This window comes from Cloeon dipterum, chromosome 3 (genome assembly GCF_949628265.1).
Source record: "Cloeon dipterum chromosome 3, ieCloDipt1.1, whole genome shotgun sequence".
NCBI lineage: Eukaryota > Metazoa > Arthropoda > Insecta > Ephemeroptera > Baetidae > Cloeon > Cloeon dipterum.
Genome location: NC_088788.1, coordinates 28,989,572 through 29,013,227, shown reverse-complemented (window position 1 = coordinate 29,013,227; position 23,656 = coordinate 28,989,572). Strand labels below are relative to the sequence as shown.

The 23,656-nt window shown below is 41.8% G+C and overlaps 1 protein-coding gene across 2 annotated transcripts in view; it reads right to left on the bottom strand.

Annotated features, from left to right (window-relative positions):
• Positions 1–23,656, bottom strand: part of LOC135938281 (uncharacterized) — an 85,311-nt gene that overhangs the window by 14,579 nt on the left and 47,076 nt on the right. For both annotated transcript variants that reach the window (XM_065481879.1, XM_065481878.1), the window contains exon 2: positions 9,092–9,174. In XM_065481879.1, coding sequence (XP_065337951.1) covers positions 9,092–9,174 — 83 coding nt within the window. The remainder of the gene's footprint in view (positions 1–9,091; positions 9,175–23,656) is intronic.

The window sequence follows — 23,656 nt, the reverse complement described above, 5'->3', positions numbered from 1 at the left end:
TGACTTTTGTTGCCCTTGCTCTCACAAGACTTTTCCTTATAAATTTTTCTTTCGGCGCCGCTTTTGCAGCGAGAAGTTCAAAGGCAGCGCGAAGATTACGAGAGAGACGAAAATATAGTGCGGCCTGGTGAATGAAGTGTTTCTTTTTATGCTCTTTTAATAATGCGCCTGCCTCGGCTTCTTTTGCGTGTTTTGTAAATAATTTTGGCAATGCCTTTTAAAGACTTTGCCAAATGACATTTTACGCTCAACGAGGAAAAATACATAAGATATTATTTTGTGTGCATTCATTTTTACACGAACTCAGCTGGGCCAAAACTAAAATCCGGAGTTCGGAAACTTCTATATCAACTAGTCTACTTTTCTTTCGCATATTCAATGTTCATAAGTTGATTTTGCCAATAAATAGATAATCTGGTCCAGCAACTTCCTCGCAGTGCTTATTGTTTGTTTTTAATACTTTTTATTTTTCTACTTTAACGCCCGATAGGAAATTATCATTTGCATTTTAGCTTCAGTTTGTTTGCACGCTGACAGGGAAAACTGCTCGCAGCGTTTCCTCATATCGATTTCACATCCTGCTCAAAAAAGGTAAAAACAACGTGTATTGAAATGCAGCCCCCTGCGAAAGTTGAAGTAAATAATGTGTCTGCCAGTTGATAGCGTTGGCGTTTCGCGCGACAGCAAGGGCAAAAACAACCATTGACCGGCTCTTGACGCAGGAGAAATGCTGGGGAATTTCTCGGTGCCGCTGAAAAGCTTTTATGCCGCCCGCGCCCGACGCTCCATATTTTATGGAGAGCGCGGTGCTGCTCACACAAAGGAGTAAATTTCTATCGTGGCTGCATTAAATGCAAGCTGCAAAAACGAGATAAAGATGCTCGCAGGGGGATTTGCACACGGGAGTGAGAATTGTAGATGGCTCCACTCGCTTTTATTATTCACGCGGTGCTGTTCGCTAATGCCTGCGAAGGAAAACCCAACGGCAGAGCATTCGGCGCTCATGAGGGGTATTGTGTGCATGGAGCACTGGACCTTAACTGATATGGAACGTACGGCGTGTAGCAGTTCAGCTGCTTCTGTTGAATTAAGTTTAGGACTGTTCATTTTAATTCCGACAAAGTTTCCGCTCCTGTAGAGCATGGAATAGAGAAGGGTTAAGTCGATTGTGCAGGGAGAGTGTGAGAGGAAACCGCATTTCTATTTGCCTCCAGCAAAGTGAAAAGTTGTTTTGAAATAAAGCCATTTTGATCAGTAAACGATTGAAGAAGAAGCACCCAATGGTAAAGATTACGAGAATAATTCGAAATGAGAAATAAAAGAAACCATTCAAAGCAGAGAAAATTGTGATATGATTGATTTATCAGGCTGTTTGGGAACTAATCAATTTTGTTATATCTCCCTGAAATGTCATTAAAATATGGCGTTGATGTTGTGTAATTCAACTGAAAATTGCCTAAATGCATAGCTCGCATCTCTTTCTCTGGTCAAAAATATTCGTTTACTATCAGTACTATCACCACTGAGCGTCAGCAAATTATCTGACTGATTTACCCCAAAGCCAAATTGCGGGCATGAATTTGAACGTAAACAAACCCTCGCACACAAGCAATCTAATTAAACATATCTAATAACGTGAAATCAAGCTATGTCAGCTGAGGGCCGCAAATAACAAGGTCTAAATAATATCATAATACAATCGGCAACGGTGGCAGATTTAAACTTAGCCAGCGTAGCAATCCACGGTACTTGCTCGTGTTTGTCTGTCCCAGGAGAGACGCAACGAAATTGGCTCCGCTCTGTTGCTGTCGTGCTGATGTTGTTGCTACATTAGCGGCATTGTTATTACTAGTCGGCGCATTTGCATTCTGCGCAGGAAGTGCCATTACTCTGAGAGTAATCACCGCGAGAGCGAAAAATCTCAAGTTGCACTCCAAGTTGCGATTTCACTCTGCGAGGAAATGAAAAAGTAGGTTTTCTGTCGCTGTAGGGCTGTAGTCTACACTTCTTCGCCTCACAGTGCAGATAATAGAAGGAAGGAGTCAGCATTTCCTACTGGGAGTCGAGATTTTTGCAAACTTCCGAGATCGCATCCAACAGCTCTAGATCTAGATTAATCTCATGAATGAGAATTCCCAGAACAATTTAAAAGAGCTTACTCCCTGAACTCTGCAAGAGAAATTGAAGCTGTCTTTGCGATTCCTTCGCGTGTTATGACAAAAGCGACGATGGCAGTGAAATGTCTTAAAAATCTGCAACATTGGCATCGTGTGAAAGACAGACACATATGGCACTCTCCAAGTTTTATCATCTCGTTGCCTGTAATGGTAATGGCATCAACACTTCTGTTTGCCATTTGAGTGGTGCTGCAGTGTAGGATAAAAAATAAACACTTCTGCAGCTGCTGATGTCGGCTGGGAAAGAAACCTCAAACTCCTCTTAAAAGTAGACTGCACCGAAAAGTTTCGCACGGCCCCGAGGTCCGTCGTCGGAACTTTGCTAATCCAATGCAGTGATGCAGCAGAAAGGCGAGAAAAAGTTTATTCCTCCCTCTCTACGCCAGCTTGTCTGTAAAACAAAGCTTCCAACCGATAGAGCACGTATAGTGTACCATAGCCACGCTGTAAATCTCTCACTTGGCGCAAGTGTGCATGTGCATACATAAAGCCGTTGGCGAGCGATGCACTTTTCAAGGATGCAAACTCACGAGTACGCTTCTTATTTTATCCGCTAGTTGGAAAGTGCTATTAAACTTTATCGAGCGGAAGTAAGCTGGCGCGAAACATTAATTCTAAGCCGTGTCATGCCATAATCTACTGCACATACCTGATATATTATTTGCACGACGCTTAATTATTTTACTGTCTGCCAGCAGTGGGAAATTTGCATATTAAATGCACAGGGTGAAAATCGCTTGAGCGGAATTTTATACGAGACGGGCTTTAGCTAACAAGTGGGGAAAGGTTAGAAATTTAATATTTCTTAAACTAAATATAGTGATTAAACAAATTAATATTCAAACATAATCTACATTTTATTTTTATATACCTAGTTTAAAATCCTTATTTACTCAGGTTATTGATTGGTGATAGGATAATAGCATGTATTCTCACAGTAAATATTATAAGATACTTATTTACTTTTTAAGTACATTGTTGTTGATTAGACCGTAGAATTTTTGTAAGCTGTAAAACTTGGGTGACTTCATTTAATATGAGTTAAGTTTTTTGTTTGTTCGTGAGCAAGGAGCAGGTAGTCATTATTACAGATCTATTGAACCATATAAGACTGACGTCACGGCATTTCTTGTGTAAACCTTTCGTCGCAAAATACATTTCAAAATTTTGTATTCAGGTTTTGTGTTGAGCCAAGTTGATATTCCCCAGTAACACAGAACAGCAAATGCTGAAATATAAAGATTTCCTCCGCTCACAATGTGGCCTGAAGAGAAGAAAAATGCCACTTTCATGTGCGGATTTCCCGCCTCCACTCTCTTCCTTTCTCTCTAAATCTGCATCAGAAGGGCTGTTGAGAAACGGGAAAACTGATTTATGTACTCTGCGTGTGTGCAAATAGCAGTAAGTTATGGAAAAGTGCACGTGTGTGACAACACTCTCGGGCAGGGAGGCGCGTCCGTAGCTGCCGGCGACGAAATAGGCTAAATAATAAATATGAATGGTCGTCGAGCCAAATGGCCTGCTTTCTCATCTGCTCCCATAAATATAACCGCCACTACCCTGCTGCTGCTGAATAAATAAATGAATGCGTATATGTACGTTCATTCCAGGCGACGTACAACATGCGGACCATTTTCTCCGCTTGGATTTATTACAACAGACGACAAATATTGGCGAATGCCATTCGGCAATAAATATGACGGACTTTTACGACCAGCCCGTCGTGGATTTATGCCCCGGAACAAAGGCAACTGATTTGATGCTCAACATCAACAAATATTTCAAAAAACCTTTTTTGTTTAGGGTGTTTTCTGCTGCTTATTTTTTCCACTATTCTGGATTTAAAATAAAATCGTTTTACATTTTAATCAATACGTAAACACCTATGTTTTGGGCATTCACAGACACGAAATTTGATGAGGATCCAGATAAAATTGAATATAGGTTGATAAATAATTGAAAAAAATTGCACGTTTGTGGTGTCTGCCATATAGGAAATTTAAATATCTTCCCTCTGATAAATTACAACGACATGAGAAATGGCGAGCTAAAAGCTATATATGTGATTAATACATCACACAATATTGTAATGAAAGCATGCCCTGGATTGGGATGAGTTGCATCGGACGTTGAACCTAAAGATTTATTGCAGCGGCGACTAATATTGGCGAGTGCCACTTGGTAATAAATATGACGGAATTTTTACTGCCAGCTTTTCTGGATCTACATTGCAGTGAAATAGAAAACAAGCGGGCACAGCCACAAAGTATTACGGTTTTCGGACCGGATTCTGCCAGGCGATTATCTCTGTTGAAAGGAACTACTTTTCCTCTCTGCTGGATTAGCTCTCTCGTCATTTCTGATGGACCGTGGGTAGCAACTTTGGCGCCTACTTTGCGGCTCGCCGTGGAAAGAGAGAGAGAGAGAGAGAGAGAGAGAGAGAGAGAGAGAGAGAGAGAGAGAGAGAGAGAGAGAGAGAGAGAGAGAGAGAGAGAGAGAGAGAGAGAGAGAGGTGCGGACGGACACTAAGCCTCGGGAGCATTAGTGCTGAAACGCGCGAGCGAGGAAAACCTGCAAACCGCAAAATTCGGTGCAACGCCCAGGGAATTCAGGCGGCGCACCGAGCACGACGCCTCCCCTTCCAAATCTAAATTGCTCAAAAGGAAACGTTTGCACGATGAAGGCCGAGTCGCCTAGCACGATTTGCAGACTCGGCACAAATTGTGTAAAACTGATTTCCTGCTTCATTTTACCTGGGGAATTCCGAGGGTGGCGAAAGTTAAATGAATTACTCGTTATTTGCTCTGGCGCCTGCAAATACGTCGGCTTCGATATTGCAAAGTGCTGCTCCTTCAATGCATCACAGCAAGGTCCCTGCGGAAAGCTGCGTATTCTTGCAAAGGGAATATAAGAGTATGGCATCGATGAAATAAAAACAAATTTACTAAGAGGGTTGGAAAGAAAAATTTACCACGCGCAGTGCGAACATTTGCAGGAAACAAAGTTCAGCGCAAAACTAACACAGTTATTTGTCCCTGCAGAATGTTGCGAGTTGCGAAAGTGGAAACTTTTCAACAGGAGACACACGAACCGCGCTGTGCGCCTTGTTTGCAGACCAGAGGCCCTGCAGCTCACTCTTAGCACACAGACGACGTGTGCTGTGTATTTCTGGACAAAAAGAGTGAGAGAGAGTGAAAGAGAAGAGCAAAGCCGGTTGGGAAAGAGAGAGAGAGAGAGAGAGAGAGTTTTTGAAAGGCTGTTGTATCAAGCAAATAATGAAGAGATATGTATGTTTGCGCTTGAGAAAGCGAGCCAAATGGAAAACGCCTGTTTCTTCTGGAGGCTCAGTTCTCCCTGGAATAAATAATCCAACGCTTTTCGCCTCTCACGCGCGCCATGCAAATTTTCTCATATTATTATGCATATACTTATTCTTCTACCTTGTAACTGAATATCAATTTCGCTCCATTTTGTTCCAAGTCATTTGGTAAATATGAACAAGGAACAGATTAAACAAGCAAAACTATAATAAATATATTTTTTCTGATTTAAAATTCAATTTACGGAAAAGAATACTTTCCTGCTCTGTCCAGTAGCAGAAGCAGCCAACATTAAAATTTTTCCTGCTAGATTTTTCATTTTATAAGAAGCGAAATTTCATTCCTTGAAGGAGTTTAAAATGAAAGATGAAATTTTAAGCTTGTGAATTTTTGTAAGAGGGAGCTTCTGTTGCACGGAGAACAAGTGGTGGTGTTTCGCAAGATTTTGCCTCTGTCACTTCTTCTCTTTTTAATGGTGCTAAGCAATGATTGCAGTGTGACGTGAATTTTGTTTTTGATTTACAGGTAAATTACGGCTGCTCCAGTACGGGAGCATACAAAATATCTCTTAGAATATTATCTTCTAAGCCGCTTATCCTTCGTAATTTCTTGCAGAGTTAGTCTTTTGTAATTTCCTTATTTTCATTTCACCGATTTCTACGTTTCATGGTTCAAAATAAAATCTTCAATTAACTTAGAAAATTAAGAAAAGTGTGTGTTTAAAAAAACCATTGTATCATAACAAGCATAGAAGATTTTAATCATTGCTCAAAATAAAAGAATGCAAAACCTCTGAATTATGTCCGTACTACTTTCCTTTGCCTATTTGAGCTTTTGCTTTGGCTGAAAATTGAATAAATAAATATTCAGTGCGTTGCATATTGCTCTGCAAGTAAATTGAGAAACTCACAATGCCCAATGCCAATTCTGCTTGCTAGAGAGTCATAGCATCAAAATAGAAGAGCGTCAGGGGATTTGCAATCAGCGCTTAAAATCAATGTCTCGCAAGTGCACGCGCCGGCTGATTTCAGTTATTTGCTCGGCACAGCATCTGTAAGAGTATTATCCAATTTACGCCGACTTTGAAGACAAAGACGCCGTTGAGTTGCAGTGCAGTCTTATATGCCGAGTTGTCAGCTGACTTTCTTGCAACTGCTTTTTGTTAATTAGAGTGCGCTGGTTCGTCAGCAACCGCATTTGAAACGCGTTGACTGTCACAATGAGTACACTTCGCGCCGAGTTCAACAACAAAAACCACTTGATGAGTGCTTGCGCTGAGACATCGTATATTTGGACCGCACAATTACACTTTTGGAGCGTAAAAATATGCTTTTATTGAAAAATCGATCGACGCGGAGCAAGTTAGTGGCGGTGGGAAGGTTTAATGAAAACGGCTCTGCCGAACTGTCAAAAGTGGCGAAGTGCTTCTGACAGAAATAACTTCATTAATGGTTTCAGAAAGCTGGAGCGAAGGCATCAGAGGCGTGTGCAGTTCACTTTCAACGCGAGTTTTGCGTTCTTCAAATTCGAATCGCGGGGAATGCCCTTTTTTAATAATGCGTTAATGATGTTCCCAGTATGATGTGCTGGCAGGGGAAGTCTCCTCTGTCGTTGCCCAGGAATGAATGGGGCCTTTGTCACATTAGATAAAAAACTGTCGACGTTCCATTTTGCCGGAAAAAAATCCATAACGGGCCATTGTCTCGCCACAATGCGAGCGAACGGCACGAAAACGCTCACATTTGTGAAAGCTCCCCTACGGAATGCGCCTCGCAATCACCAAAGATCCGCTATAATTCACCTGCTGCAGCGGCTGCAACGCAGTGGAAAAAACCTCGCGATCTTTCCACCTACCAGCGCGTAATCACCAGCCGAGGGTTGAAGATTGCCAAAATCTAAGGAACTGCAAAGTAAATTCCCGGCACGATAAATCACCAGCATACACTACTTTCCAATTTCCTGCCCAAGGGGGAGAACGCTAGAGAGTGCCAGCAGACGAAGTGGTCTCGTGTGCTGACGATTTTCAAAACGAGCCCAAAGTGCGCCTAACCAATTTCACGGCGCTGCGCAATGCTGGTGCGATGGCAAACTTTCGAAACTCGCCTCTGTGAGAACACTCTTTTTAAATGTCTTACGTGACGAAAAGAAAAGAAACGCCAATTGAAGATTGACTGACATCAAGGACAGTCCCGTAAGAAAGCAATAGAGTATTTCAAACTAAGCTCTAAGTAAGCGTTTTATTATCTCAGCCAAGTGACCGTGTAAACTTGTGACTGCAAAGGGGATCGGAAAGACACACGTTTCGCAAATGTGCCGCCCAGAGCGTTTTCATCATACAAATAGATATCCTGGCCGATCACAAGCACTCGCGGCACTCACGGATTTGAAATATTGCACTGACACATTGATGGATTCGGCACCTGTTGCCCCAGCCGCTGAAAAAATCATATAATCTCCAGAGAGTCCAATTTTCTGCCAACTTCAAAGGGTGGCAAACATAAAATGCAGTCGCGACGGTCGTAAAAAGACGCTTTATTGTCCGTGGCATCATTTGCCTGTCTGATTGAAAGGACTCTTTTATTCAGAGCGTCAATAATCCGACAAACACTGAATTTATTGCTTTCAACGGCCTGAATAATTCATGTATCAGTATTTGATCAATTTCCGTCAAAATGTGACTTGACCTGAATTTTACCAGTTGAATTGAAATAACGGGAAAATGTTTATTTATTCTCACCGTAAAAAATGTACATACATGTTAAAAAACAGTTTGTCAAAAAATTTAAAAAAGCACATAGTGAGAAAAGGCATTATATAATTAGAAAAATCTTTGTGCTATCCAGTAAATTAAAAAACCTTTAACGATGTGACTATGGTCACGAGGTTTTTGCTTTAATTCTACGTTTCAACAAGCTATATGGAGGCTATATAGTCGAATATTATGTCGGAATTGTTTCAATCTCGAATTTTGAAACAAGTTTTCCTTCAATCGTTATGCATTTTTAGAGTTAATAGCGATATTTAATGTGAATAATATATCATTGTACTAGGCTACACAAATACGATATCCTATGGGATTGCTTTTAATGAAAACATATAATCCATAAGTGCTTTCTGTCCGTCCAATATGCAATTTGAATATTATTTAATGGGAAAGTTCAATATTACGAAAAGTGTAAACCTTTATTTGCGCTTTCGCATTTCCACTCAACGCAGGAAACGCTTTAACAACTTCAGGTAGTGCAAGAAGAGTAAATATTAAATCAAGCAGTCAAACTATGGGGATGCTTGAACGTTGGGCACCTGCCTGTTTGGTCTACCGAGTCGAAAAACGTGATTAAAGCAGAGTCCGCTGGCGCAATCATAGCAAACATTTGCACTGAAATTATTTGCACCCTTGGTGGAACACTCTGGCTTGGGTAATATCCGGCCTCGAATGCCGAAAGCCGCTTTGCCACCGCGCGCGTGTAAGCCGCCGCCGCCACCGGTGGACGAATTTATTTCGCGCCAGACGGACTCGCATTATGCTGCGGTAGGAAACGCAGGCCGGCCAGGGGCAAACCTGTGACCATTGTGCGCATTCTCACAACTTACCAGGCTGGGGACTTGCTTGCCGCGAAAGAAGTGCCGACTCGTGGTGCTGCTCGGCGTCTGCGGGAAGCCGGAAGTTCGCGATGCTGCAACGAATAAAAGAAGGAAATTTACGACCTATAACTCATAATTTTTTTTAAATTTTTCTGCTGGGCAGCAATTGTAAATTTTTAGGGGGAATAGGTTTTCATATCTGTCGTGCGTAATTTAATATTACAGATTTTTACATATAAATGCATATAAGTGCTCCTGACTAACTGATTATATACTTGTTTGTTCTTGCAGTGAACACATGATATTAAAAAAAAAATAATGCAAGAAATAGCAAACAGAGCAAAAATGAAAAAATACGGGGTAATCGCTCGCAGCACTGGTTATAACAAACCAAAAAATAAATCTCAAGTCTATTATTGTTGCAGTCGTACAAAATTTTAACCTTAATTAGAAAGCCGAAGGAAACAGCTCGAAAGTTTCAAAGATCTTAGGCTGCAGTTTCCTCTTCTCGGTAAATGAAGTCTGTCTGTTTGCACACACAAAAAAATCAGGAAAATATTCCGAGAAGAACTTTCATCTAGACAAGAACCGCTTTTTACTCTGGTAGTAGTTTCTCCTTGGCGTGCAAAAACAAATCACGCCAGACTTAATTTTTCTCGAGAGAACCGTAGAGAGAAGAGGTGGGAATTTTTAATTAATCTCGTGCTCTCAAGCGCCACGTCGCTCCATCCGGGTCAAGTGAACTTTCTTTGTTTGTCGAGCGAGTTGCCGGGCGAAAATAGAGTCCCTCCTCCACTCCAGTCTACATTTAATACACTAGCTCGCTCGCTTCAAATTCAAAGAGGCTTCGCAAACACGACCAGCAACGTCGCTCTTTGCCATCGCGGGCACACTTAATGCAGGCTGCATTTTCTGACTTTATGAAGAATAATGGACGCGATGCACTGGAGCGACGGAGCTCAGGCAAATTGCTTGTCACGTCTGAGGCGCGGGCTTGCCTAACCGTGTTTTATTTAGGGGCTCTCGGTTTGTTGACTCTTTGAAGTAGATCGCCACACTTGACATGCAAAAACTCGCTCTTTTGAGCGCTCAAAGCGAGCTCCTCGGCTCGCGTTGACACTCGGCTTTACTCCGCTTGATGAACGGGCCTGGTCTCTGTTTGCATGTTTTTCAATGCCGTTTTTATCAGCATCGTCTATCACCCTGTCAACTCTCTTTTGCTTGGCTTAACTTTAATCCAGTCCAAAGATGAAAATATGTATTTTTGTTTTTTAACTTTGAAAAGGCAAAAGTAAAATTGTTTTCTCTTGAACGCAAAAATATTTCTCTCCCAGCGTCAGCCAAAAATCCTTTTCCGCCTGCCTGCCCTGGTGAAATGCTGGTGAGAATTGATCCGCGCTCCAACGACGTCTAATCAATCAGTAAGCTAATCACAGCACAACCATTTCGATGCAAATCTGCAAACGACGCCAAGTGGAGGCGCTGCCAGATCGCCAGCTCGAGAGATTCATCACGCGCTAATCCTACCCCGCCCTTCGAATCCACCCCTATAGTGTTACTGATGCGCTCCAAGTATTAATGCTCGATGATAAGTCCCCACCACACGCCGGATAATTAATTTGACAACACACTATGAACGCGCATCGTCACTCAATGCAGATGGATCATCCACGCACCCGCTCTAATGGCATGAAAGGAGAGAGGAAGGAAATGCACGCTGGCTTATTAATTACAAAGCATCGCTCTTGCCTCTCTGCTCTTTCCGGGATAGTATAGTATTGCCTCAATAACAAATGTCAAAAGTTAATGTTGTTTCGAAATACGGAATGAGTTTTGTCTCACTCTTAGAAGGATGTGACAAGGATCGATGGACACAAATGATGGAGTTGTGAATTATAAAAAGTTTGCAAGAATTTGAACCTCATATTAGTTACATTTTTATTTCAAAAAGACGTCATAAAGTCCCATTCGGATGAATTTCTTGACAAATTACGACTGTCTTAGACTTAAATATTGACTTGGTATAGTTAGTTGTCTTCTATTAACTTCTCCCTGAGCTCTGAGTAATTTTACATCTGGTTACTCATAGCTTAACGGGATCGAGCTCATTAAATTATTCCATTAAATACTACCCTCTTCAAATCAAAACTTCAAATTCAAACTTAAAATACAAATATTTAAAAAAAAAATCTAAAAAAATTACCGATGAGCTAATAATAATAGAACAAATACGCAAGGTGAAGAGTTTGATTTTGCTCAAAGCTTTTGTTAATTTCAATTTAAAAACTAAAAAAAGGTGGTTCAAATATCCATATATTTTATCTCCCATAAACCGACTTTTCTCTTAGAATTATCAGATTTTAAAAGTAATTAATTAACTCTAAAAATTAACTCTTTAAATTTGGTCCAAAATCCATGCAAAATTTAATATCAGAATATTTTTTAGGTTTGTGGACGGATTTTAGCGTACTTAGATGGCTTAAATTTGGGCTCCAAATATGTTTAAAAATTTTTTAATAAGTTTTGGACTTAAAAAGACTTCCTGATTATTTGATTCTTAAAATTTAATCTTCCTCAAACAAAAATTATGTCTTCTTTCATTCTCATAACTTTACTTTCACAATTTCCCTTATTGTTTGAGAAGTATTTTTACGATGGACAGCTAGACCTATTTTGAAACACCACTCTAACAAGCAAACATGAGAATCCCATGTTTGAGTGACGGTGAGAATGTGTACATATCGTCGAGGCACAGATTAGCCAGCACATGTCGACGGATGGAATTTGGTGTTTGGGCCCCTGAGGGCTTTATCTCAGGTAAGGGCTTCGAATAAATGAGACGCATACCTGCACACACTCACGCCGCACCATCAACCCAATTTAGGAAAATCAAATTTCACCGAGCAAGAGCGAGCGTTGCTAAATTGCCTGCTTTTTCAAGCGTAAATTACACATTACGCACAGACATGTACATGCATATGGGGCCTGTGGTGATTGAGTTGCGTCAGCGGGATGAGGAGTAATGAGGCAATTTTGCTCACTTGAAATTGGATAGCGGACAGCATCAGCTATCATTCGCCATTATTCCACGTGGATGTTGTATTTGGAGTTAGATGTACTATATTAAATCAGGCAAGAGGCAAAAAGGTAGAGGAAAAGCGAATTGTGTGTTTTTCTGAAAATTCTGTACTGCGATATTCTGGTAAATTCTTTTTTTTTTTGGTGCACTTCAATTTTCATCCACTTCTGTTTGTGAGAGCTTGCGAGTTTTCAGCGTATATTTATAAAGTCAAACTTCTGCGTAGAGCCCCAATTTATTGTGTTATCAGCGTCACATGAAAGGACCCATTATTTTCTAAAAGTGCTGAGCCCTTTGAAGGTATCTGCATAATTTCAAGTATGAGAGCTCATTATTTCTTCTAGGAAGTGGGCGCCTGGACGAGAATGGAAAATGCTGTACGTCGCACACACGAGGCCAATCAAGTACTCAAATTTTTTACAATCTTATCACGAAAGCGGCCCCTTTATTGAAAACGTCAGGATGAAACAGCGCGTGCAATAAATAAAAAAGCCAATCTTTTGTGCTCAGGCAGCGGCGAACGGCCCATTTTGTTATTCATCTGGAAGCGGGCGAACGGCGCTCATTTTACGCCCGGTCGGCGCGCCCGAAATTTATTTTTTGCTCCCATCGTACGCACGTGTTGTAAAATCCCTTCAATCAATCAGCCGGGCCCGTGCGAGGACCCGATTTGCGCAGTGGAACGCTGGCCTCTTTTTGCATAAGTGGTGCGTCCATCCACAGGGCGGCCGGAATCAAAGATAGCCTCACGCTGCCCGCGCATCAATCAAGCCAGAGTAATCCGGGCAATGATCCTCGCAGGTACGACTGCTTTTTGTTGCCCCTCGGCCGCCGCCGACCTAGGAATCCCTCTCGGTAATGCAGATGGGGCAATCGACCCAGCTAAATTGCAAATTCCGCCAAATGCTGGCGGTCGCTGGTTTGCCTGATGGATGGAAATTTCTTCCCGGATGCTCACACAGGCACGATTCAGGACATTTAGAGTTAGCCCAGAAATCAATTACTTTATTTGTGCGTCACTCATGGTCGACTCTTAGTCATCACTCTCCCCGAACAAATGGAGCAACTAGGCTGGAAACGATCACTGTAGTCATTCGCACGCTTGATGATTACGTACTTTGGCACTTTTATAGAATCAGCTTATTCTTCGATACAAGGATTTTCCCAAACCTAAATTCAAAAACAATATTGCTTTGTCCACAATTAAATTTCTGATTCATTTTCCTGACGCCTGAAAAAGATTGTTTCGTTACAAATTTATTACTTGGAGCAGAAATTCAGATAAAAACGTGTCAAATTAAAAAATTACTTAGCTCTTATTGAAAAAAATTGGCAACTTAAAAAATGAAATATATAAAAATAATTGGGAGTCTATATGTATCAATTCTTGATTCAAGAGTGCAAGTAGTTTCCCTAGGAAAAGAGTGATGTCTTTTATATTCTTTAACTCTCTCCCCAACATACTGATGATTTTGATTTATTTATTGAAGCTCCTGCTAATTATCTGAACATTTTTCTCTTCCCGATTTTAAAAAGGAGGTCGCTTTTTTTGCTTCCCAGCCGCCAAGTTGTAGGCCACTATACGGTACTCAACTTTCTGTCTTGCTCTAACCATATAATTCACTAATGGCTTTTCTAGCATCTGAACGAGATCACGTTTCCCTCTCTAGATCAAATGAAATTTCCGCTCATGCACGTGAGTGTGGCACACACATTCATTTCAGCACAGCTGGGCGGCGGGATTTGATTAAAACGCAGGCCAAGTTATCTGCCTGTCTGCACTGAATAAAGAGCACAAAGTTTCAAAGTCTGCTTGCTTCTTCTGCCTGAATAAACTCGGTGCGCCGGAATAAACACGGCTTTATCCCACATGAGCGAGCAGAATTGCAATTTTGGCTCGAGCCAATTTAGCGGCAGGCGAAATCTTTAATATCACAAGACTTCTTTCTCATTTTCTTGGTTCGATTCCTGTGAAACTTTTCTGCGCGTGACAAAAACTTCATTTAAAATTTTGCTCCAAAGCAGAGTATGCAAAACAACGCCCGAGTCTCACCCGCAATGTCATTAAAAGCCGAGTGAAAATAATGAAAAACTCGGCACCGCAGCGGCGAAATCAGCAGATTTTTATTCTTTTTTTATCTCACTCGCCTGCTGGGCTGCAGCGACATTTAATGGCTGCGCGCGTGTTTTCATTTTTCAGTATCGGCTTTGCAAATATGGCGTTGAATAAATCATCGTTTCTGATAAAAGCGTTGCTTTTTATTTGCATTTGGAGCCTGAGAGAGTGCGGCTTGCTCACAATCAGTTTTCTGGAGCAGGAATTTTAGGCGCTGAACATCTCTAACTTTTGGCAAAAACCCAATGTACCCATGAATCATCCAAATAAACATTTTTTGACTCGATTACAGTTACATAAGAGGGTATTTCTCTGTGCATGTTTTATTTTGAAATTGTTTGTTAAAAGTGATTGAATGTCACAAACTATAGATGAAATTCTTCTTTTGAGTTTAAAAAATTTTGAAATGGTTTCAGTAAAAAAAATCAACTACAAATTGATCAAAAGATTCAAAATTAATACAAAAGTTGCCTATATTCTGTGAGAGTTTAAATTTTAACGATGATATTTTACAAAACGTTATGTTTCTTTTCAAAATTGTTTTTCCCTAGGAAAAAGATTAACATGTCACTTTGTCATTTAAAGCTTTCAGATCGTATTTGAGCGAGTCAAAGTATTGAGATTTGAAGATATCTTTAAAATATTATACAGGTCCCAAACTGTTGCTACTCATCTTAGCCTTCATTATTGTTTATTATCCACCTACCAATTTCTAAGTGAATTGCGTAGTGAATTTGCCTGAATTCTCAACACGCATCACAATTTCTACCCGAGGTAATGGATTCGCATGCTCGTTCTCTTGCTGCCGTCAGTAAAAACGGGTATTTATTTGCGACACAGACAAACTTGCGTATATATCTGCCACTGGCAACCCGTCGTCAATTTCCAATTATAATAAATCTGCGCCCGGCAGTCGAGCGCAGCCGCGCGCCGCGCGTTTTGCTCACTCTCGCAAAGCGGAAAGAGAGGATGTCATTATGTTATGGACGCGCCAGCCCGTCGTCGTTATTCCAGTCTTGCTCATCCCTACGGGACGTAAAATACGAAATAATTTCCCTGCATGTTGCAATGTGCTCAAGCGCATTGGGTATAGTTTGCGTTTAAAACTAATCGAAACACACAAACATGCAACTATTGTTCCAAGAGATGTAATATAACCTTTCCCCAGCCACTGTTCCATATTTTCTGCTCATAAATATTATTATTTCACTGCGAGGTACAGTTAAATAGGCACATAAAAGTAGGCAGTTTCGAAATACGCATTAGGTATGATATTCACAGTAAAAATGTATATTTTAATCGTGCCCCAAATGATTTTTTTAATTCAGCTTGTGAAACTGTTCATGTATACTTGCAGCTTGTATGGATAAAAAATTGAATGTTTAATTTGTGAAACTCACTTTTTTCTACAAAGTTAAACTGGTTTCATCACAGCTGAGATGCCGAGTAAATTATTGGTTTTGATTTGTTAGTTATAGTTCATCTTAGCACACTCCGTCTTTGCTCATACAGGAGTGATATGTAGTTTTTTTCAGATTGAGTAATGAATCCTGTGATGAACGTGTCTCATGATCATTACGTTATTTTATTTTTAGCAATTTAAATTATTTATTTAGTAAAAATGACTCCATTCCAAATTTTCTTAAAAACTTCAGGTCAGTTTCGGAGGCCTTAAAGAGCTAAATTTTTAAAACAGGTTAATTGTTTCACGGACTCGAAAATTACTCGGTAATTAGTTGAGACAAAGCAACGATCCTCACAACAAACAAAATCACTAAAATGAGGTGGATTTTTCTCTTTCGAAGAAGGCGATGAACGTGAAGGCCGGGCACAGATAACAATCAATTGATTTGCCGGAGTCAAAGGCTACCTCGATGGTATCTCTTTTGGGGTTGAGGGACTGGATTTCCTCCTCGAAACAACGCGCGTTGACCACAAAATAGCTGACATCAGACAAAGAAATGCACCCTAAAGTGAGATGAAATTGCATTTTGTTCTGGGTAGCGCAACATGCAAGGGTGGCTGACGCGGCACAAGTTTTCCCTATGACGGATCGTTGACGTGCTCGGCGTGCTGATGCCATCGTCTCCTTCTTTTAAAAGGCACCTTTAGAAAGCATTCGCTGATAAATGAGGCCCATCAGGGTGTGCGTGAAATATTTAGCAATCAACCCTCGGCGTTGGCTGCCCGAAAACCAGGCGAATCAAAAGTCTGATTGCATTGCCCGGAAAATTCGATCCGGCCGGAAGAAATCACTCGATCTGCGTCGCTTCAAATGAACCGACCGCAAGCAAAGTCTGAATCGGACCGGCCGGCCAACTCAACTTTTCTGCCGAACTCGCTCGCTCACTCCCTCGCTTTTTTTGCTCGAATTACTCGTGCTCTGAGTAGGGTCATTTAGGTTTTGAGTACAAATGAGACGTGGACGAGGGTCTGTCGAGTTGAAACTTCATGGGAGCAGCTCGGTCTGCTCTCAGCCGGAGGCTATATGAAATTATTAAAATATGAAGGTTCGCCAAACTGCTGCCACAATCTACCCAGCACGCAAATAATCAAGTTGTTGGATCATTCAGCCAAGGTCATTTTATCGAATTGAAAGCGGGTATTAAACAAACATTCCTGAATGTGCGATTGCTATTTTTTTTATTTTTGATACATGCCAATGAAGCCAGAAGCACGCGGAGTAGTCGTATTTTTTCAGCAGAAATTCAATGTAGCTTCCTCGGTTTCGAGAAAGCTGTTTCTTTTTCCGTATATTTACACAAATGTCCTGCTAAACCAGCATCTGAATCTCTAGTTGAGCACAACATGTCTATAGAAATTCGGAAAAATAAACAGTTTGCTTTTCACCGACGAGGCTGCTTTTAATTTATACTGACAAACTATGTTTCTCCATAATTTGAAAAAGTAAATCCGCTTTTAATTTTAAAGCATAGTTACGAATTTTGGCAACTGGCAATCGGCATTGCAGCTCCATTTTTGTGTAGCGTGGCACTCATGCCAATTTCCAGGGTCAGGTTTTATTCGCAAATAAATTTCACCCTTGACTGTCAGAGTCGAGTTTTTGCGACCGCAAATAAATTCGCTGATCGAATCGCTGCTGTGGGGCGAAAAGGGGACGCAAAACAAACACCCGCGAGTCGATGTTTCCAGTGCCCTCGAGTGCCTTAATCGTAAATAAAACGCCGCCGGTTACCACCATCCGGTAAAAAGGCTGCAAAATGGTACATAAGAAACTCGGGGACCCACTTCCTGAATCGCTTTCGGAAATTTCTCGCCGGCGATAATGCGAGCGAGAGCAGATTGTGTCGCCGCGCCAATGTAGATTTATCGTGCTCCAGGGACGTTTGCTGCAGTTTTATTGACACAAAGGGCGTGTTATATCTAGATTTTGCTCACTGATAAGCTTGGGAAAAAATCTCCAATAAGCAAATCTTTTGTGTTCAGCTTCCAAGGAGCATGAGATATCATATCAAGGGAGTGACTACTCCCATTTCCATGTAAATTTATTCATGGCACATTTCAACTCAATAAGAAACGCTCTGAAGGCTTACTGCAGCATTAATTTCTGCGAAGGATCGATTTCGCAATACGACCCGTTTCATCCTGTTGGCTGGGTGCTTAGCTCCTCATTAGTTTTAATTTCCATTCTGACGCCCTCCTGTGAGGCGCTCGCGCACACACTCTTTGAGATCACACAAACTCTAATCCGCACAAATTGCCCGAGCTGGCTCGGCCTCGACTTTGCACATAAAAAGCGGCTGACTCGGCAGCGAACATGCACGTTTGGTGTACACGTATACGGATTCCGTGAAAGCCAAGGTGCAAAAGCCCAAGAGACCCTTCAAAGTCGGCCTAGCGTTGGCTTAGGGTTAATTATTAATGAGGCGCACTAGTAAGATTTCGCCCACCAAGCGGCTCTCACAAGATTTGGTCTCGCTGTTTGCTGACACTTTTGACAAGCGCACGACACCGAGATTAGGCCTATTGCGTAAGAAGTGTATAGACTCAGGGTCAACACGCTGTAAATATGAATCCCACGCGTGACGTAAATAGCAAATCCTTTCAAATCCACTTACAATGCCGAATTTTCCACGAAAACTTTGAAAGGGCTTACACTGCGAATACGCGAGTTCAAAAAGCAGGCTAATTGCTGATTGTTTGCAACTGGAGAGAAGAAAATATACTTCCAGGAGAATCTAGAGGGTAAAATTTTATTCGCTGAGGTCTCAACGTCTCACTTCAGCATCCAATTGGAAGGAGTTATCTTTCTACACGGTAAAATGTTCAATAATAAGCCCTCAGCAATATAATATAAACAATCGAGTGCGCTTTTCAATGAATATTGTGCACAAGTATCAACTACTGCGCTGTGGAGCAAAGTTTCCACGCGTGGAAAATCACCCGCAGCACTTGTACATAAATCTTACTGGCTTATTTTCCACTTCCCAAACTCGCATGAAAGTTCAAAGCTGATTTCGAAGCAAGTAAAAGTTATCTTATTCGTGCGTGAGTGTCGATTCGCGTTCTTTCCAAAGCATTATCAGCAGGAGCGGCAAAGCCCCTGGATTCGTTCCCATCTCGAAACTTTTCCATATAGGGAGAACAGTTTACATTGAATCTGTGTTTTAAGCACGTGATTAATTCAGAAAATAAATTGAAAAAGTTTGCAAAGGGTTGGCACTCGAATCTGCGAATGGAAAAGAGCGGAAGACTTAAAAATCGCATTTCGAGGAGCGCAATTTGACACAAATATTTACAAAATGCGACAGCCAGCGCGGCACTTGATGAGTTTTATCGGCCACCTGTTCAAATACACCGTCGCCTCGGGGCCAGCCGTGCGTGCATAGAAGCTCTAAGCACGCAATTAAAATTGATCACTCAGCCGTATTGGAAGTGCCGTGCTCCATATTTACATCGTGGAGCCAAAACTTTGCCGGTGACGAGAAGATTTTTAATTAAACTTTTTCCCGGTTTCGTCTCTTTGAAAACGAAATTTAATAATCGCAGCAAGGACCTGCTTGTAATTAACAAGGCTCGTGTATTAATTTCCACGCTTTTGTCTCGTTCCGATTTTTCTCCTCTGCGTTATTGCGATTTTTTCTGCCTACAGCAAACTCATTAGCAATGGAGATTGGCACAAATTTCCGACAAAGTCGTTCATTTTTTACAAATCCACTCATCAGATGGAAATTTCAATAGCAATGGGCATTATACTCGAATCAAAAGGAACGTTTCCAGCTGCAAACAAGTTGGTGAAGCTTTGATCGAAAGCGTCTTTTTTCTCAAAAGAAGATTAATTTCTGCAACGTCGTTTGTCGTGCGCAAAAAGTCATTGTGTGCTTCTCCGCCTCCAAATGGGATTCCATCTGATGAAAAATGCCTCAGGCGGACGCGAATTCAGCAAGAATAAATCCCAATTAAGAGCGGCGGCGCAAAAATGGGATAAGATACAAACAGGGTTGTGAATTTTAGGTCTTTTTAATTTAAGTTTTTTACAAAATAAATGTAACACAATATTTTCTTCTTAACTGCAAAGAATATTATAATTGATCAATTCAAGCAAAGTCATAAAATAATAAAAGTATTGTGCAGCTACAATATTTAGCTGGCGTTTCAACCGTGGTTCTTTTAAAGATGCTTTACGTTACTTAAAATTATAGAGTACATATAACACATGTTCGCTGAAATGTTGATTGGATTCCATGATATAAGTTTTAGTCAGAGCAGAAAGCTCCCTCTGCGAAAAATATGTAATTTAGACCAGCATACTTTTATTAATAATTTGTTTCATACAATTATGTTACGGCTAAATGCTCACAGTGCTTAGTCTAAAATTCCTAACCCTCTTTGAAACAAGAGATAACTCTTACAGGAGACGCATGAGAAATGAATACACACAAAAAAAAGGAGGGGAGTACGCAATGGCTACAGCACGCAAGGTAAAGCAGCTCCTGCTTTACCTTGCGATTTCAGCGGTTTTTCAACCTAACCAGGTGGTGCGGCGTGTCAACTGTGTCCATGAACGTCTGCTGGTGTGGAAACAGCCGTCGGACGGGATGGCTGATGCCGACACTGTCCGAGGGCCGAGTTTTCCGGTCTGGATTTTGCTGCTGCACTTCGGACGCTTTGATTCCAGAGAAAATCGCATGGCACGCAGGCGACGCCGGCAATGCAGGTGCGAGTTACCAAGGCTACGTGCAGGTCTAGACATGATTTACCTTCCTGGAATTCGCTCGACCCGCTCACCGTTGCAATTCCTGCTAAGTGCCAAAATAATAACAACAGCTACTATAGTGAAAGTGTTTTGCGGTATGGGAATTTATTTTCTCATCCTCTTGCTCGCAATGGGGGACATCGAACGAAACCCTGGACCGACATCTGAACTGATTGAGACCCTGAGTAAGCTGCTGGACGAGAAACTGAAAGTGACTAACGATGCGATTGGGGATCTGCGCGGCGTGGTTGAAGGATTCGGCGATCAGCTAAATGAAATCAAGACCGAAGTTGAAGAGCTGAGAGCAGAGAAAAATGAACTCGCCAGCCGTGTCGTTCATCTGGAAAAGCGACTGGCCGTGCAGGAATCTGAAAGTCGTCGCCGAAATATGGTTATTTTTGGGATCCCGTCTAACGTTACACTGGAACAAGCCCTTGAAGACGTTCTGTTCAAGCACCTGGAACTGGAGAAGCGCCCACAGGAGCAGCTGGTAGAATCTGCATTTCGCACTGGCAGGCCGGACGGTCGTGTTCGTCCCATTGTGGTCCGCTTTTTCAGTCAGGAATACAAAGTTAGAGCGCTGCGGATTGCCTACAAGTTGAAAGGGACGAATGTGGTGATTTCGGACGATCTCACACCGGAAGAGCGAGCAGTAAAACGGGAATTAAACACAGCGAGAAAGTCGGCCCTCCAAGCAAGCGTACAAGTGAAGATGCGCCGCGACCATCTGCTCGTCGCTGGCAAAAAAGTTTATGTCCAGGATACGCGAGTGCTTGGTTGGGTCGAAAAGTACAAACAACCGGGAGTCCTCCACCATGATGATGATGCAGACGAGTGTGAGAGTGCGTCGGCCCCAGCTGCTGACCGACCAGTGACCAAGAGGAAAAAGCGGAACCGTGCAGCAGCGCAGCTCTCTCCTGAAGAGCTGCATGGGCCTCCCGAGCCCCAAGCTGGCCCGTCCCATTCGGGTTTTGCCACTGCGCCCCTCAATCAGCCAGAACAAAGCCAGACAAAGGCGGTGGGCAATCCTCGGAGGGGCAGGTCGGCGCGGAGCATCGAGAGGCTGAAGACCACCGAGGCGGCGAACAGCAGCGGCCAGTCGGACGGGGAATAAAGAAGCCTGAGCTCTTTGTCAAAGGTGAATCAATTCATTTTCAGTGTGATAAACAGTTTTTGCCTACCGATTTTATCAAAATCATTTGTTTGAACGCACAATCTATTGCAAATATTAATCACATGAGGTTGCTCAGACACTTCGTATCTAATAATTGCGTAGACATAATCGGAATCTCGGAAACATGGCTAAAAGAAAAGCATGATATCGACCAACAATTTAAAATTGAGGGTTACAAGTTAGTGCGGCATGACCGGCCTAAAACACGTGGCGGCGGCGTTGCTTTTTATATTAAAGAGGGTATTAATTTTAAAATCGTGCTGCAGTCAGAGTGTACACTTTCTAGTTCAGCTGAATTCATTTTTCTTGAAATTAAGACAGAATCCAAAAGTTTACTGACAGCCATAGTTTACCGTCGCCCCATGAGATGCGTTAATTTTGACGCTTTTTTTCAGACGTTGCACAGCCTATTTCCACTTTTTGATAATTGCGTAATAATGGGTGATTTCAATGTTAACTTCGCGGAGCAGTCTGGACAACTCGATGGCCTATTAACTAATTTTAGTGATTTCGCATTGAATCGTTTGCCAATTAATGATACTCATGTAGCTTTTAATTCGACTACCACAATAGATGCAATTTTTCTCTCGTCTAATTTGTCATGCGCTGCTTTTGGGAAGTTAGCTAATCCACTCTCTCACCATAGTGCTCTCTTTGCGATTTTAAACGCCAAGATTGTTTTGAAAGATCAAGTTGTGAGATCCATTCGCGAGTTTCACAAAATTGATCTTGAAAAACTTCAGCAGAGATCGCATGAGATCGAGTGGCATGAGGGAATGGACGTGGCTTCTCTTGATCAGCGCGTCTCAAATTTTTCAAAAAAATTAATTTCTCTTTTTGATGAAGTCGCACCCACAAAGAAAATCGTAAAATCGGTAAAATTTAAACCCAAATTAAAAAGAGACATTGATGAGCTTGCGAGAGAGCGGGACAAAGCGCGCAAGGTAGCCGAGAAGAACAAGTGTCTCGAGTCATTTAATAAGTATAAATCACTCCGCAATAAGGTTAAACAAAAAACGCTTAATTTCAAAAAGTCGATAATTTTCCAGTCCTTAAATGAGGTTGCTTCAACTAAGCACATGTGGGGCAAATTGCGTGAGCTAGGGCTGATGAGAGGAAAGACGGGAGGTGCGGATTTTCCTATTCCAGTGGATGAGCTGGTTGTTGGGCTCACGGTGCGGCGGCGGGCGGAAGTTTTGAGTCGTATTGACTTGGACTTTCGCCTGCCTCATGCAATCGTGGGCGGTGAGAAATTTTATTTTAGTCATGTCATTCCACTGGAGGTAAAATACGCACTTCGCGGAATAGTCTCCTCTGCTGAAGGAGTGGACGCAATTTGTACCAAAATGCTTAAATTGACAGCTGACTCAATTTTGCCATCGTTAACAAATATTGTAAATGCCTCTTTACAAACAGGTCACTTCCCGTCCGAGTGGAAAAAAGCTATTTTAATGCCTCTACCTAAAGTTAGACACGCGGTTGCTTGTAATGATTTTCGGCCTATTAGCGTCCTGTGCACTGCGTCTAAAGTGCTTGAAAAAATCGTCCACGACCAGCTGATTACGTACTTAAATATACATAACGTGATAGACGAGTTCCAGTCCGGCTTCCGCAGGCAGCATAGCACGACCACAGCGCTTTTGAAAATCTCTGAGGACTTGCGGATTTCTAATTTCCGTGGTGAGGTAACCCTTATGGTTTTCCTTGATTTTTCGAAGGCGTTTGATTTGGTCGATCACGCTCTGCTGCTCAGGAAGCTGGCGCAGCTAAATTTTTCTGATTCAGTTTTAAATTTTTTTAAAAACTTTCTAAGTGAGAGAGAACACGCGATTCGTGACAAGGACGGAAAATTCTCAAGGTGGGTCCGCATCGAGGCCGGAGTTCCTCAGGGGTCGGTGCTCGGTCCGCTTTTGTTTTCCGTCTATACCCACGACGTAGTGTATCTCTTTCAAAATCGGTGTAAGTACCATATGTACGCAGATGATATT